Consider the following 11,596-nt stretch of genomic DNA (forward strand, 5'->3'; position numbering starts at 1 on the left):
CCGTTAAGGATTGCAATAAAAATAGAAAGTGAAAGTGACACATAAATAGCTGTCACCCACAATCCATAACAAAAAGGTGATCGTCACTTTTATAATCACCTTATGTGGAGCAAAATTACTTATTGTGATGATCAACAATCACCTTAGCCGATTCCACCCCAGGCTAATATCTTGATTGAAATCTTCAGATTTAGGTAAAATGACAGCACTAATATTTTTAATGTTGAGTTAATTTAACCCTTTTACATTAACTGATCGGTTTTCTTATAAAAATAAAAGTCGTCTTATTTTGGTTAAATATGCGATTAATTTTATTAAATTTGAATGGGTCATTTGGTTACCACTGTTTAATATATATTTTTTTGTTGTTTAAGTTTTTCTAACGCGACAAATTGAGTGAGGTTTTATAATTTTGAAACACACCAAGCCAGTTATGCTATAAAGATTACTATAATTTCACAAAAATATAATTTTTCCATTTGAAAACCATTTGGAGCCGTGAAACTCTGCTTCTCATGTTAATCTTTTTTTTCGACAGTTTCCTCCTTAGTAGGCTCAATATTTGGCTTAGATTTTTCCAACGCCTTAACAAACTGCTCCAAGTCTCCTGAGTAGGCAGCAGCAACTGCTTCCGGCGACAATTCGAATTGTGATACAACTGGACCCAATTGAGCAGATTGCAGGGCATTCGAGAAAAGCGATAGGGCCTGTTGGAATTGAGGCGACGATAATGTTTCTTTGATCTGCTGGCGCTTGCTCTCGTCGGATTCATCGGTTTCAGGCAGATGAACGGAAAGTGTATTAGCACGATCTGGGTCAGCAATTATTTGATTAACAGCGTCGGAAGAGGCAATAGCAGTAGACAAATCAATGTTAATGGTACGCCCGGTTCCTGCTGTAGCTCCAGCTGAATCGGTTGACAAGCCTGATATGAAAGAACGAAGACCTGGGAAGCTCACCTCTTCAGATCCACCGCCCGATGCGTCAGAGGATTTCTTCGAACCGGCGTTTGAGCCTCTAGCACACTTTGGAGCGGACGGAGTACGAGGAATCGATGACGAAGAGTTTTCTGGAGTTAGTAAAGTGCTCGCATTTAGGCGATTAGAAGTTGGAGTACTTGCTGTTCGCGGTGAAGAGCTGCTATCCGACGAACGACTATAAAACAAAAAAAAAATATATTATTTATAAAAACTCTAAAATATTAAACAAGTTATTATTTGAAAATGCTCTATAAAACTATACAGACCATAACAAAGAATCATATTAAGTATCTAGTATCCCAATGATCTACATATATGGGATATTGACGAGTTTCTGGGATAGGTCTCGCTCTTAGGGTATTTGGTTTGCTAGTAAGTGATATTTCCGATTTTTACTTTTAAAGTGTTTTTTCCAAAGGGTGACTTTGGGGAAAACTCGCTGCCCATTAAAATCAGTCCGAACATTATCGAAGCCTTTTGTGTTTAGAAAGATTTATAACAAGGTGATACGTTTTCATGCAACGTCTTAATTTTTAAATGAATGAAGCGAGATGTCGGCAGCGCTGTGGCATGTATCGAAACGAAGGCGACATAAATGGATTTTGGCGGTTAATGAGACAAACAAATCTCAACGATACCCCTTCTACAATTTACCGCTGAGTCCGAAGCAAAGATGCACTTTTTAATGACAATGATACTCTTGGAATCATTGTCAATTCCTCACAAGAGGCATACTCCAGTATGTAAAGCGCCGGAAAAAAGATCCTAGCCTTGCGCTCAGAGGCACTGTCCTTTTTTATTTCATAGATTCATAGATCGATAGGGGTATATTTAAAAAGAAGATGGGCTAAGTACCGATGATCTATTTAGAGGCTGCGGTAATGAGGACGAGCAGAAAACACTGCTCACTTCCTGTCACTGCCGCACTAGCAAAAAACTAGGGAACTACTTCTTTAAAGAATTAGAAGAACTATCCGGATTCTAAGGCAACATCTTAATGAGCTTTGTCAAGTTCTCCAAGTGGCGCGACCAACCATAGGATTCATGGGTATATTTACAATTTGTCTGGAAGTTTTTTTTTTCTTAATTTCTTATGTGAATCGGTGATTGTTAAAACAACAAAAGTAACATTTTTATTTTTTTTCAGGAGAGACAAAAAACTGTATTTTTGACGACGCGGCCGCATTGACAATTTTAGCTTTAAAATCGGTTTAAAGGCAGTGTTGAGAGTTGAAACTAACTAAAAGTTTTAAAAAACATCTTTATCAAAGGAGATTTAACAAAAAAATAAATATATTTTATATGTTGTTTTTACACTCAACGTTTTGTTGGGAGTCAAAACAACTTAATTACTTGAAGATATGTTGTTTCGACACTCATTTAACATCCAAAGTATTAGCAAATTTAATGGAAATGAATAAAAAACCATTATAATTCGGTATTATATAAAAAACATCAAACAAAAAGGCGAACGTGGACGTTGCACGTTATTTATTGACGTAGTTTTTTTTTTGACGTAGTCAAGTCTTACTAATATTGTGCACGTCCTTGTGACATACAGTCGTCGGCATAATTATTTTGACTGATTTAGAATTCTTGATCTGATAAGAATAATTTCTAACAGTTAAACTTTATATAGGTTAAGTTGATGGTTATTTATTAAGTATGTTATAGTGAATCTCATGGTGGTGAAAGTAAGTCATATGAGTGAAATTTGGCTTTCAGGCAGTTTTTTTTTGTATTAGAAGTTCTATTTTTTGAGTGGCAAAAGTATTTCGACCAGCATTCTTTTTCAATTTTGGTAAGGTAAAGTAATACGTTTTTCTTATTTTAAGCATGTATTCACCTGTTAAACATGCTTAGGCTCAGATTCATAAAAAAAAATTGGAACATTTTCGCAAATAAACATTGAAATTAGGGCATTTATTGTTACAAGTTAAAATTCCCGTTAACTGTTAAACAAATCAATGAAGAACTGATTTGTTTGTGTCAAGTTATGTCCTTGCTAATAAACAAACACGAGAGTACGAGGATTGAGTAGAATATACCATGGATGTGTACAAAATAAAATATTACACAAAAAAAGACAAGTTTTTTTTTTGGCGCAATTCACTTGGAATACCAGATTGAACCCTAATGTAATGGAGCTGGAAATGAAATCTTTAGGGAAGAATTCGGTGAACGATAGCAAAGATTCCCAGGAGACTTAGGAAACACAATTTTGGGACTTATTCAGCAAGAAAAGCGCTAGTTAACCTCATGCATGTTGAAAACTATGAAATTCGCAAAAAAGCACGTTGGTAAGCCTCCTTCTTTCTGAAACAAGGTTTAATGGACCGATGAAAGTTCTTTTGCGCTCCATAAATTACCAAGAGTGAATTTTGTTCGGAAGCGGTCTAGAAAACTTTGTGCAAAACAAAAAAAAACTCTTAACAACGTGCTTTTTTGCGAATTTTATTTATTTATTTATTTCGTCAAGCAGAGTTATAAATCTCTTATAGACTACAGAATACAATAAGAATTATAATATATATATATCCTACCCACCAGAGAAGAAAAAAGATATAATATTTTTTTTAAATACATCTCTGCTTAAAAACATATTGAAATCGGTAATGTTACAAACTGAATTAGCCTGTCTTAAACAACGAGTAATAGCTTCATTGTAACCATAATTCACCTTGTGAAAAGGGATCTCAAATAGCAATCGAGAACGAAGATTTCGCTCAGGAGCATACCAACAGACTTAAGAAAGCAAGAAAGGGCAATTGATTTTAAAGTTAATGATATCTCTTATGAACATTATTTCAAAATATATTCTCCTAGATTCAAGAGATTGAATTCCCAATAACAAACACCTCGAAGTATAAGAAGGCATATCATTATTCCAATGAAGAATTTTGATAGCCATTCTGGTGAAACGCTTTTGAATCTTTTCAATTCTCATAGAATGAGTTTTGTACATAGGGTTCCATACAATGCAGCAGTATTCCAAAATAGATCGAACGAAGCTGAAATATAGTGATCTTAACGTAAAAGGATCTGAGAAATCTTTTGAGTTACGATATATGAAACCAAGCATTGAGCTTGCTTTGGAGACAATATAGTCAATGTGATCAGAAAAGTTTAATTTAATATCGAATATAACTCCAAGATCTTTTTTTTCAGTAATTCTGGCTAAAGGTGTTTCACCTAAACTATATGAAAAAATTATTAGGAATTGACTTCGATAAAAAGACATACACTGACATTTAGAAACATTTAGATGAAGATCGTTAACTTCACACCACTCGAAAAGCCTATTCAAGTCTCTTTGTAAATTAATACAATCGAGAGTTGACTTGATTCTGGTATAGAGTTTAATGTCGTCAGCATACATTAAACATTTGCAATTATTGAACTGATCAGGAATATCGTTAATGAAAATAAGAAACAATAGTGGTCCTAAATGACTACCTTGCGGAACGCCAGAAGTAACATTCACAGAATCAGAAAGAATATTATTGATTTGAACACGTTGTGTTCTACCTGTAAGGTAAGATTCTAACCATTTTAAAATCGAGGAGAAAAACCCAATTTTTTTCAATTTTTATAGCAATATTGAATGATTTACGCGATCAAAAGCCTTTGAAAAATCCGTATAAACTACATCACATTGAAAACCACGTTCAAGGGAGTTAACTAAATAGTTATTAAAGACTACAAGGTTCGTAGTTGTAGACCTCCCATTTACGAAGCCATGCTGGAGAGGAGAAATAACTTCTTTCAAAAGAAATACTAATTTGTTATAAACGATTTTTTCGAAAAGTTTAGGTATTACAGGAATTTTACAGATTGGACGATAGTTACAAACTTCATTCTTACAACCTGATTTAAAAACAGGGTGAATGTATGATAATTTCCAAGCATCAAGGAAAATACCTTCATGAAGGGAACGGTTGAAAATGACTGAGAGTGAACAAGCCAGAGCTTTTGAACAATTTTTTAACACTAATGGAACAATTCCATCCGCTCCTGGATGTTTATCATCGTTCAACATTCTCAATTCATCTTCAATTTCTTCAGAAGATATTTGTAATTCACCAATGCTTACTAAATTTAAGTTAGAATCGGAGTTCTCAATGGTTGACGGTACAGATTGTTTGTACACTGAACGAAAAAAGCTTGCGAACAAATTACACATTTTAAATGGGTCACTAGATGTTTCATCATCGAAATGAACTATGTTTGGAATACCAGCTGAGCTCTTCTTTGCATTTATGAATTTCCAAAAACATTTACTATTTTTTTTGAGATTAGTCTCCATATTCAAAACATATTGTCTATAAAGGAATTTGTTTAAAAAATCAAACTCCTTTTGTAATCGAAGATATTTGTTATAGAGAACTAAATCATTAATTGAATTTCTAAACGGTTTAAAAGCTTTGTTTTTTCTGTTGTTAATATTAATTAGTTTTTTGTTGAACCATTTAGGTTTAGATGCATAATTTTTAGAGATTTTAGGTGCAAATAAATCAATTGCCTCTTTTAAAGAATTAGTAAGAAAATTATATGCAATGTTAATTTCGCAGTTGTTCAAGACAGATGGCTGACAGGAAGATATAATTAAATTGGATATTTCATTAAATTTACATTTTTTAAAATTATAAGAAAGGTTACTATTTTGCAGTTTTAAATATTTATAAAATGAAAATTTTAGAGAAAGACAAACATGATTATCAGAATTACTCAACGGGGGTGGGTTTGGGTTGTGAATACCCACACTGAACTCGGTATCAACAAACACTAAGTCAAGGAATCTATTCAAACTATTAGGAAAGCAATTTATTTGCTTTAATCCGAATTCAGAGAAAGTATCCACAACTATACTTTCAGAGTCATTACTGACATTAAAAGGAGTTAAAGAAGTTTTATCATCAGGATCTATGGACCAATTAATGAAAGGCAAATTAAAATCACCTAAAATAATAATATTTTGATTATTTTTTATATCATTTAAAATTTTAGAGCAATTATCAATATGAACATTATATAATTCAAATGAGCTTCTCGGTGGTATATAGCTTAAAATAATAAATACATCATGCAAGTTGTCAATACTAATTCGAACAATAAGTTGGTCGACATCGAATTGAAGATTGAGAGCATCAGATGGTAATTCAATTCGCGAGCATAATAAAGATGAACGGATAGCGAGCAGCACACCACCACCACGGGTCATACCAGTTGTGAAACCACATCGATCTTTGCGAAAAACATTGAAGAGGTTACAGTCGAACATTTCTGAGCTGAAGTGGTTCTCAGAGAGCCATGTTTCGCTTACAGCGATTATATCATATTGTAGAGATGATGACAATAGAAAGACAGAGTGCATTTTAGTTCTAAGCCCACCAGCATTGTGATAAAGCAAATGCAACTCAGAGGCTTTTAATGAGGATTGAGACAAAGGAGAGTATGTTGGAAGTGGCATTATCACACCAGGTTCTCTACATTCAGCGGTTGTTGGTCGTTTTTTTGTTTCTCGTTTTTTGGCAATGAAACAAACGGTTTGACTTTAACATGCTCAGGCCAAACATCAGGATTCATTAACAATTTCAGTTTATCAGCTGGAACACTAAGCTTGAAATTGATAAATGGAAGCTTTGTCAGATCAGCATCTTTTTTGGTTAGACTGTAGCATTTGAATAAAATGGAAGCAATATTAGTTTTCTTAGCGATATATTGAACTATTGTTTGTGGATTAGTATCGTTTTTTAGTTTTGATATATGAATCCATTTAATATTTGGCACCACATTCAAATCAGAGTCAGAGCTTGTACCATAAAAGGCAGAGCGTTTAAGAGAATTGCGGTAGTTTTTATCGTAATTGTTATTGTTAATGTTATTATTGTTTTTACCTCTCTCTTTATTCACTGTCACTGAGGCGTGATTGACATTATTTAGTTGTGGATGTTGTTGTTTAGAACCAGAAGCAATTTCATCAGGTAGATTATTATTAGATGGTTGTTGTTGCAGGTTTGAAATATTTTGAATAGGATTATTATTGGAGATTGGTAGAAGGGAGTCTTCATCACATATAACACCAGAAATTATATTTACTTCATTTGGTACGGGGCTCATTGCATGAACGAAGGGAACACATTGAGGGGTATTAGCATGGGTAGAGATGACATTACGAAACGCTATAAATTCTCTTTTTAAATCACACACATTCTCAGAGAGTTCAGAAAAACGGCGTAAAAAATTAGAGAAATTAAAGTTCGAACAAGAGTTGCATTTCCAAAAGAAATTGTTTGAATTGGATAAAACTTTATGTTCTTCAGCGTTAATATTTGCACAGTTTTTATGAAAACTTTGACCACAGAACGATTCACAAGAAATACTTTCTGATCTTTTCAGTTTTTCATTACATTTGGCACAATTTTTAGACATTACGAAGTAAAAATAAATTAGGATTTACGAACAAAAAAAGAGAGCTTGACTTGACAGTACGACAGGCGACAAAATTTCATAGTTTTCAACATGCTTTTAAGAGGTTAACTAGTGCTTTTCTTGCTGAATAAGTCCCAAAATTTGAAAAATGAGTGCATGAGCTATTGCATTAATGGGTACTACGGCCAACAAAAAATTTAATATCTGTATAAAAGTTAATATTACGTTAAAAAAAATTCAGGGGTTTTCTCAATTTTTCAAGTAGCCTTAAGCTTAGAGCTACAAAATTAAATAACGGTAACACTGAAAGGGAATGATTATAATGGTTCTTCATTCTATGGAATAGTAAACATGTTTTTAATCAGAAAATTTGCTTTTTCAATGTAAATACTAAACTTTTTGGCAAAACACATTGGTTTTTAAGTGCATTTATATCTTTTAGTTTATTTTACTAAATAATGGACTTCAACTTTTGTACTCTCAGCTCAAATTATTCCTTATACAAGAACAATCATCATTTTTTCGTTTTGGTGTGTAATTAAAATATATCAAAACTTTTTCTCAAGATTTTTGTAATTTTTTCGTGAAAGAAATAAAAACAAAAGTTACTCCGGGAACAAAGGGTTAATAAGCAAGAACATTTTGAAAGATGCAATTCCACTCAAATGACCACTGACAACTGACAAAATGACAGTAAATCATCAAAAAAGCTGTAAGTAACAACAGTTTACTTACTTCGTTTTTTCCAGTGTTGAATGACAAATTAATATCAAGTAGGTACTTAGTGTGTTTTAACACTCAATTTCAAAAATGTCAGAAGAGATGTGTCGTTTTAGCACTCAATGCGTATTTTAATCTCGATATTTTATATGATTCAATTATCAAATCATGTTGGTTTTGCTCTCAACGCTAGTTCTACCCATAAGCAATGCAAAACCGGTTTCAAAAAATCTGTCACTTATGTTTTAACAATCACCCATCATCTTGAATTGTTTTCAAAAAAAGAATCGATTTGAAATCGATTTTTTTATCTGATCAGCAAAACATGCTTGTCACATTTTTTACGACACGTAAAACGCATTGAGATCGATTTTAATTCGATTTTTTTTTTTTTTGGTTAAAAGGAATTCGACACTAGAAACTATATTTATAAGAATGAGGTTTTTAGTGTTTCAAGTGCCAAGCAACCAACACCAACTTGATGTTTACTGGAGTAAAATGTGAGCCCCATTCCCAACATAAGTAATAGATGAATTCCTTTGGCACAAAAGAACCGAACTAGTTACAACTAAAAAGACAACAAAGTTCAAAGATTGGCCTGCTTATGTATTACCGGCTCAATGAGAACTTGCCCTACAGCAGCAATGGAGGTCATCCTCCACTTAACACCACTTCATGAAGTAATAAGTAGTACTGCTAACGGAACAATCTTGAGATTTGCAAAGGAGGGAACTGGTACGGGCAAGAGTATTGGTCTCACAGAAAGGGACTCAATATCGAATACCACAGTTAAAAACCTCCTTGACATCCCAAGAGATTGCATGATCAAGAAATACAATTTTGAGAAAAACTTTCAAACACAGTTTAGTAGCAAGGCAAAGTGGGTAAGTGAATCCACGAACTACACTTTCAATGCAAATGCCATCAAGTGGTACACTGATGGATCGAGAACAGCTGATGGAACTGGAGCAGGAATATTTGGGACTAGAACCAAAATTTCCATTCCAATGGGACAGTTTCCTAGCATTTTTCAAGCGGAAATCAACGCTATAGATAAATGCGCAGAACAAAATCTCGAAAGAAAATACAAAAACCAAAACATTGCATTCATGTCAGATAGCCAGGCCGCACTTAAAGCTATAAACTCATACGCCATCAACTCCAAACTAGTATGGGAATGTGTGAAGAAGCTGAACGAGCTTGGCAAGGCAAATAAAATAACACTGTACTGGGTTCCCGGACATGTTGGAGTACAAGGGAACGAAGTAGCAGACTCCTTAGCAAAAGCAGGTGCAACTGCACCTCTTATGGGCCCAGAACTATATTGCGGAATTGGAGATAGCACGATCAAACAAATGATAAAAACCGATGAGGAGACCAAACGAACAAAAATTTGGATAGAGACTCCTAAACTCAGACAGGCGAAATCATTACTTGGGAATTACAACCAAAAAAGATTTAAAACCTGCATTAACCTGAGTAGAAACAACCTGAGAATAATAACAGGGATCCTTACAGGCCACTGCAAATTGAGAAAACACCTCAACAACATTGGCCTGGCAGACAGTGCTACCTGCAGATTCTGCAACAATAATGAAGACACCAGAACACATACTGGGCAACTGTGAAGCACTAATGCACCAACGACACAGACACCTGGGCAAGCACCAGGTAACAAGTAAAGATCTACCGTCGCTAGAAATACTCCAGTTAATCAAATACCTAAAAGGTATCAAACTGGAGACCGTACTGTAAGTAGTAAATTGCAGCCAAATTTGGGGACACAATAGACCTTTAAGGTCGCAGTGCAACTTTCCCCCACACCACATTCATTTATTCATTCATAGAGAGCAAATTTTCCTAAGAGCAACTAACAAATATTTGGATGAATTTTCCAAGCGTTTGTCTATACCCTAATGTTGTATCATTCAAGACAGGCCAAGAAAAGAGTTAAAACATTTTAAAGACTACCTTATAAAAATAAAATCATGTAAAATCTTACTTCATCGATCCAAGAAGCGAACTCAGTCCGCCCATTTGACCAACACCGCCAAACAACTGCATGAGTTGCTGCTGCGACATATTGTTCAGCATGTACTGCAAGTCGCCACTATCGCTGCCACTGCGATTAGCCGATGGCGGGTTGTTCATTAGCTCGTTCACACGTCGGCAATGTTCTTCGTCCTTATCGGTCTTTGGTTCCTGCATCCAGAAGAACATTCTTCGTGACGAGGTTTTGAATTTCAAAACATACACTCGACCAGTTTTGCACTGTTCGACGCGTTTAAATTCGAAGTCATCGGGGAAAACAATTAAATCGTCTTCAACCTTGATCAAGAGAATAAAAATGTTATAACCAAATAAGAACAAAAAAAAAGTGAGTCACTACTGACTTTTCCAGAAACTCGATCCTTCCAACAGAAATGCATTAGACCATCTTCACTTTGATTGAGATAGACCAAACCCTTCCTGACATCAGGATGGACCATCTTACCAACCATATTCATGCGACCAGCACGGAATTCCACTAATGAGGAACCAGTGCCACCGGATGACCCACTTAGACCGCTTTGACGACCAAACATATTTGTATTTTGTTTATTTAAATAAAGATTAATAAATGAAGATTGGTTTAAATTATTTAATTTAGTTCTTTTGTAACTTTTGCGTTTTTTTCAATATCGGAAGAGCTTAATTTTCTTTTCTTCCTTCTTTTTTTTCAAGAACAACGAAATGAATGCGAATGACAAGCAATTTCCAATATCACCAAAAGCAACAACAAATTTAAAAATGGAGGTAACAATTAGTTTTCTTAACGAAGAGATTATTAGAATGTTGGGAGTATTTGGGATTTTTAATTTCCCTATTTAGACTGTGGAGTATGAGTCCAGTAGATTTAAGCCAGAACTATAATTGTCGGATCGTCGGATGCAAACGGAGGGGAACAGCGCTCGCAACCGCACTCGACGGATGAAAACTTATCGAAAATACAAAGAAAACAACAAAAATTGACAGTAGCTTACCGCCATCAACTTAGCAGCACTTAGTGGGGATTTTCAAAAATTTTTATGCAAATAATTAGGTGAGAATTAGGTGAAATTTAGTGAATCAATTTTACAATTTGGTGAATCATAGTTTTAAGGCTTGGCCACACCGGAGGGTATGCGGTAGCGGTACGGGTAGAGGTAACGGTACTTGTATGAAAAAAATTCCAAACTGACATATCAACGTTCAGGTATTGAATTTTTTTCATACAAATATCGTTACCGCTACCCGTACCGCTACCGCATACCCTCCGGTGTGGCCAAGCCTTTAAAGTTATTAACAAATTACGTAAGGCGTAAAGTTAGCAGCACTTGGTCATGAAATTCAAAAAAAATTTCTCCATAATTCAGTGTCAATTTAGTGAATCGTATTTCATCAGTTTCATAATTTGGTGAATCATAGTTTATTAAATAATAACT

At 34.5% G+C, this 11,596-nt stretch overlaps 1 protein-coding gene across 1 annotated transcript; it reads right to left on the reverse strand.

Annotated features, from left to right (window-relative positions):
• Nucleotides 1-284: 284 nt before the first annotated feature.
• LOC129920131 (proteasomal ubiquitin receptor ADRM1 homolog) lies at nucleotides 285-10,893 on the reverse strand. The gene is made up of 3 exons (XM_056001343.1): nucleotides 10,526-10,893; nucleotides 10,135-10,460; nucleotides 285-1,155 (listed from the first exon to the last, which is right to left on the reverse strand). Exons 1-3 carry the CDS (start codon nucleotides 10,715-10,717, stop codon nucleotides 519-521), a joined length of 1,155 nt encoding a protein of 384 aa, XP_055857318.1. The 5' UTR covers nucleotides 10,718-10,893; the 3' UTR covers nucleotides 285-518.
• Between the last annotated feature and the right edge of the window lie 703 nt (nucleotides 10,894-11,596).

Source organism: Episyrphus balteatus, chromosome 4 (genome assembly GCF_945859705.1).
Source record: "Episyrphus balteatus chromosome 4, idEpiBalt1.1, whole genome shotgun sequence".
Taxonomy (NCBI): Eukaryota; Metazoa; Arthropoda; class Insecta; order Diptera; family Syrphidae; genus Episyrphus; species Episyrphus balteatus.

What these genes read in the sequence shown, in the direction of transcription:
- LOC129920131 (XM_056001343.1), bottom strand. Translation starts at nt 10,717, where the DNA reads ATGTTTGGTCGTCAAAGCGGTCTAAGTGGGTCATCCGGTGGCACTGGT. An exon ending in AGGATCGAGTTTCTGGAAAA is followed by an intron (nt 10,461 to 10,525) that starts GTCAGTAGTGAC and finishes CTCTTGATCAAG; the next exon opens with GTTGAAGACGATTTAATTGT. An exon ending in TCGCTTCTTGGATCGATGAA is followed by an intron (nt 1,156 to 10,134) that starts GTAAGATTTTAC and finishes TTTGTTTTATAG; the next exon opens with TCGTTCGTCGGATAGCAGCT.